Source organism: Sinocyclocheilus rhinocerous, unplaced genomic scaffold (assembly GCF_001515625.1).
Source record: "Sinocyclocheilus rhinocerous isolate Xijiao unplaced genomic scaffold, SAMN03320098_v1.1 scaffold910, whole genome shotgun sequence".
In the NCBI taxonomy this organism is placed as follows: Eukaryota; Metazoa; Chordata; class Actinopteri; order Cypriniformes; family Cyprinidae; genus Sinocyclocheilus; species Sinocyclocheilus rhinocerous.
In genome coordinates, this window is record NW_015667266.1 from 562,035 (window position 1) to 566,581 (window position 4,547).

The 4,547-nt window shown below is 32.6% G+C and overlaps 1 protein-coding gene across 1 annotated transcript in view; it reads right to left on the bottom strand.

Moving 5' to 3' along the window:
- Positions 1–3,560, bottom strand: part of chrd (chordin) — a gene marked incomplete at its 5' end in the record, with an annotated part of 17,967 nt that extends 14,407 nt beyond the window's left edge. The window contains 7 exon segments of the mRNA XM_016544995.1: positions 70–152; positions 300–434; positions 520–658; positions 1,727–1,814; positions 1,893–2,010; positions 2,938–3,069; positions 3,389–3,560. Of these exon segments, the coding sequence (XP_016400481.1) occupies positions 70–152; positions 300–434; positions 520–658; positions 1,727–1,814; positions 1,893–2,010; positions 2,938–3,069; positions 3,389–3,560 (867 nt within the window).
- Positions 3,561–4,547: the final 987 nt, after the last annotated feature.

The window sequence follows — 4,547 nt, forward strand, 5'->3', positions numbered from 1 at the left end:
CACAAACTATGCTTCATTAATATTAATTTCGCTCAGTAAATGCATGTATACATGTGTGTTTTAACTCACGTGTGCAGAGATGTTTGCTCGTATTTCTCTCAGCAGATGCTGTCGGTACAGCAGTTTCACTCGGACCGGCACCTTTACAGAGGCTGAAACAAAATAAAAAATATATATATAGTTATTAAATTACTTTTTTTTTTTTTTTTAAAGATTTATTCAATTTTTTTAAATAAATATTTTTATTATTTTTAATATTTTTTTTATTAATATTTAATTTTTTATTTCTTTGTCCTTACAGCTCCCATGAGGAACGAGTCCCTGCAGGATCAGGATGAAATGCAGATTGTTTTCCGTGTCACTGAGCGTCAACATGGCGATTCCTCCCATCCCAGAATGCACCTCGTCAGACGTCAGGATCGCACTGAAGGTTTCTGTCAGACAAACCGTAGGAAATGAGCCTAAACGTCTGAACACATCACACTATGAAAGGGATCGAATGTAAGGTTTGACACGCACCTGCAAACAGCGCTCTGTGTTTGATGACTTTGCCCTGTATCTCCTCCTTGTTGTCAGCGGTTGTCATGGAAACACGCAGCTGCTCCGCCTCCAGCTGCCGCAGGTGAGACTTCGGCAGGTTCTTCCAAACTCCACAGATCTAAACATTAAACACATTTTAATATTTTCTGTTATTTTCTATTTTAATTTTAGTTGAATTTTGTGTTCTTGTTATTGTTTAGTTTTTCCTTCATTTTTATTTTATTTTATTTTTCTTCACTTTTATTATTTTCATTTTATATTTATTAAACATTTTAATATTTTCTGTTGTCATTTTAAATTTTAGTTGAATTGTTTTTTTTTATTAATCTCTTTTTTTTCTTTTTTTTCTCTTCATTTTTCTTTTTATTTTATATTTATTAAACACGTTTTAATATTTTCTGTATTCATTTTAATTTTAGTTGAAATTTGTGTTTTTGTTAATTAGTTTTTTCTTAATTTTTATTTTATTTTTCTTAATTTTTATAATTTTTATTTTATTTTTATTTTATATTTATTAAACACGTTTTAATATTTTCTGTTTTCATTTTAATTTGAGTTAAATTTTGTGTTTTTGTTATTAATTTGTTTTTCCTCATTTTTATTTTATATTTATTAAACATGTTTTAATATTTTCTGTATTCATTTTAATTTTAGTTGAAATTTGTGTTTTTGTTATCAATTAGTTTTTTCTTAATTTTTATTTTATTTTTCTTAATTTTTATTTTATTTTTCCTCATTTTTATTTTATATTTATTAAACACATTTTAATATTTTCTGTTGTCATTTTAATTTTAGTTGAATTTTGTGTTTTTGTTATTAATTAGTTTTTTCTTCATTTTTATTTTATTTTTCTTCATTTTCCTATTTTTATTTTATATTTATTAAACACGTTTTAATATTTTCTGTTTTCATTTTAATTTTAGTTGATTTTTGTTTTTGTTATTAATTTGTTTTTCTTAATTTCTTAATATATATATATTTTTTTAAAATATTTAATTCTTATTATTTATTATAATTTTTCTTAATTTAATTTTATATATATTTTTTAAATATTTAATTCTTATTATTTATTATAATTTTTCTTAATTTAATATATTTTTTTTATTTATATAAGTTTTTGTATTTTTTTTTTCATGTAAATAGCTAAATGTTATTTCAATGGTTTTAGTTAACGATAATAACTCACCATGTCTGTATCCGCCCGCGGTACTCTGAACTCAAAGGCCGTGTTTCCATCGGAGTCCAGGAACGTGATGACGCTCGGCCTGCTCATCCTAAGAGACAAGCACAAGTGTAAAGTGAGCGACAGAGGATTGTGTTTGACATCACATCTGCTCTGGCGTGTGTGTTACCTCTGGAGCGTGATGGAGAAGGTCAGGCTCGTTCGAGCGAGTGTGAATCTGGCCCGTGCGACGCCGCTGGAGCTCGGCAGCCACGAGTCCGTCACACCCGTGAGTACAGCCACAAAATCTGTTCAACAATACCTCAGGTTAATCATACTGTCGTTTTGACCCGGAAGAAATGCATAAACATTTCTAAACAATGCATAGCTTTTAGTAAGTGAACGAAACTTTGCAGATGCTTTAAGATCTTCAAAATACACATCATTTATTTTTTTCAGATTTTTTATAGCAATGTTTTAAGAGATATAACCATTTAAATAAACATTTCGCGGTCGGGTCATTTTGACCCGGGTATGTATAGAGCATTTGGTAAAAGAATTGGTTTTAAAAGAAATTTTATTGTTAAACGATCTATGGAGTTATATTAGTGCCAAAAACTTTTGTAAAATATATTTACTGTAGCCTTTTCCCCAAATCTCTCACACTTTTGGGACTGAATTTTGTTAATAAACATGAATATGTGCGCCTATTGACGAACCACTGCAGCATGTAAAATCACTTTCTTTCACCTGAAACTAAATTTCATGCAAGTAAAATAAGTTTACATTGTTTCAAAACTTTTCAGAGTGATATTTATGTTGTTTTGTTAGAAATAAATATGTAGGTTTCCTAAATTTGGACTGTTTCAAGAATGTATTTAAATTCCATTGATTCCAATGGGGTCAACACTGGTAATTCTCAGATTATATGCCGTTATAAATTTCATACAATGATATATTACAATAAAAGATCTTAAGAATATTGAAAAAATATTTATATAAATTTTGCATTATAGTTTTTTCAGTGTAGTTCATGTGTAATTTGACATTTCGAAGAATTTCTCAATTTTTTAATTGAGTAAAAATTAGTAAATGCCGTAATAACATGGTAACATTCAAAACTCATTAATGAGAAGTTGCTGATCAGATTCAGTGTGGTTTCAGTTGAAAAATATTAAGTGATGACCATTTTGAACAGATGGTGAATGCATTATGAGGAGTGTCTGGAGTCTCACCGGTGGCGCTGTCTCGGTTGCTGTTCTCTTCAGAGCTGATGTAGGATCTGTCGTTGTAGGACTTGTGCAGGTCGTCGTCTTTCTCCTGGAAGAACTCAAACAGAGACTCCGCCTCCTTTCTCCCCGAGTCGCCTGTAACCACGGAAACCGAAATGCATGATGTCAGAAAAATCGTAGAATGCACAATAGAGCCAATGTTCTACACGGACCGGCATCCATAAACATGAGTGCAATTATGCCAAACCAGATCATCTGTCCACACTTGCTGCCATTTATCATTCAGTTTGTCTGCGAGAAACAGCGCTGGCCAGAAGTTTCCGTCATTCCCTCACACTTTTTTCCCGTATAACAGTGTGACGGCATTCCAAAAAAAACGCTGGACTGTGTTTCCATTTGTTCACCATTTGCAGAAACACACTCACACACTCATATTTCTGCATCTGTGTGTTACCTTTTGGGCATGTTTTGCAGCAGTGTCCTGGAAGCAAGACCGGATCGTCACAGGTCGGATCGGGACAGTCCTGTTTCATATTCCTGCAGCTCACCTTCCCAAACACCTTCCCTCGCCGGCTCCTCTGCTGCGCGGAGAGAGAGAAACGTGGTTTGAATTCGATGGGCGCATTTATTTATACAACTACACACCAGCTTTACAGAAATAAACAGGAAAATGCAAAATGCAACAATTATGAAACGAATTTGATTCAGCTATAAGCAGCTCTACAGAAGACAATGGAGTCATTATTCAGCTAAATTCAGTTCAGTGTTGATTCAGTTTAGTTCTACAAGTGTCAATGTTGCATCCCATTTGGCCAAAAAAATATATTTCAAAATATACAAAAATATATTAAAAATTATAAAAATATATAAAAGTAAAAAATAATATTTAAAACATATTTAAAAATGATTACGGACCGGCATCCATAAACATGAGTGCAATTATGCCAAACCAGATCATCTGTCCACACTTGCTGCCATTTATCATTCAGTTTGTCTGCGAGAAACAGCGCTGGCCAGAAGTTTCCGTCATTCCCTCACACTTTTTTCCCGTATAACAGTGTGACGGCATTCCAAAAAAAACGCTGGACTGTGTTTCCATTTGTTCACCATTTGCAGAAACACACTCACACACTCATATTTCTGCATCTGTGTGTTACCTTTTGGGCATGTTTTGCAGCAGTGTCCTGGAAGCAAGACCGGATCGTCACAGGTCGGATCGGGACAGTCCTGTTTCATATTCCTGCAGCTCACCTTCCCAAACACCTTCCCTCGCCGGCTCCTCTGCTGCGCGGAGAGAGAGAAACGTGGTTTGAATTCGATGGGCGCATTTATTTATACAACTACACACCAGCTTTACAGAAATAAACAGGAAAATGCAAAATGCAACAATTATGAAACGAATTTGATTCAGCTATAAGCAGCTCTACAGAAGACAATGGAGTCATTATTCAGCTAAATTCAGTTCAGTGTTGATTCAGTTTAGTTCTACAAGTGTCAATGTTGCATCCCATTTGGCCAAAAAAATATATTTCAAAATATACAAAAATATATTAAAAATTATAAAAATATATAAAAGTAAAAAATAATATTTAAAACATATTTAAAAATGATTA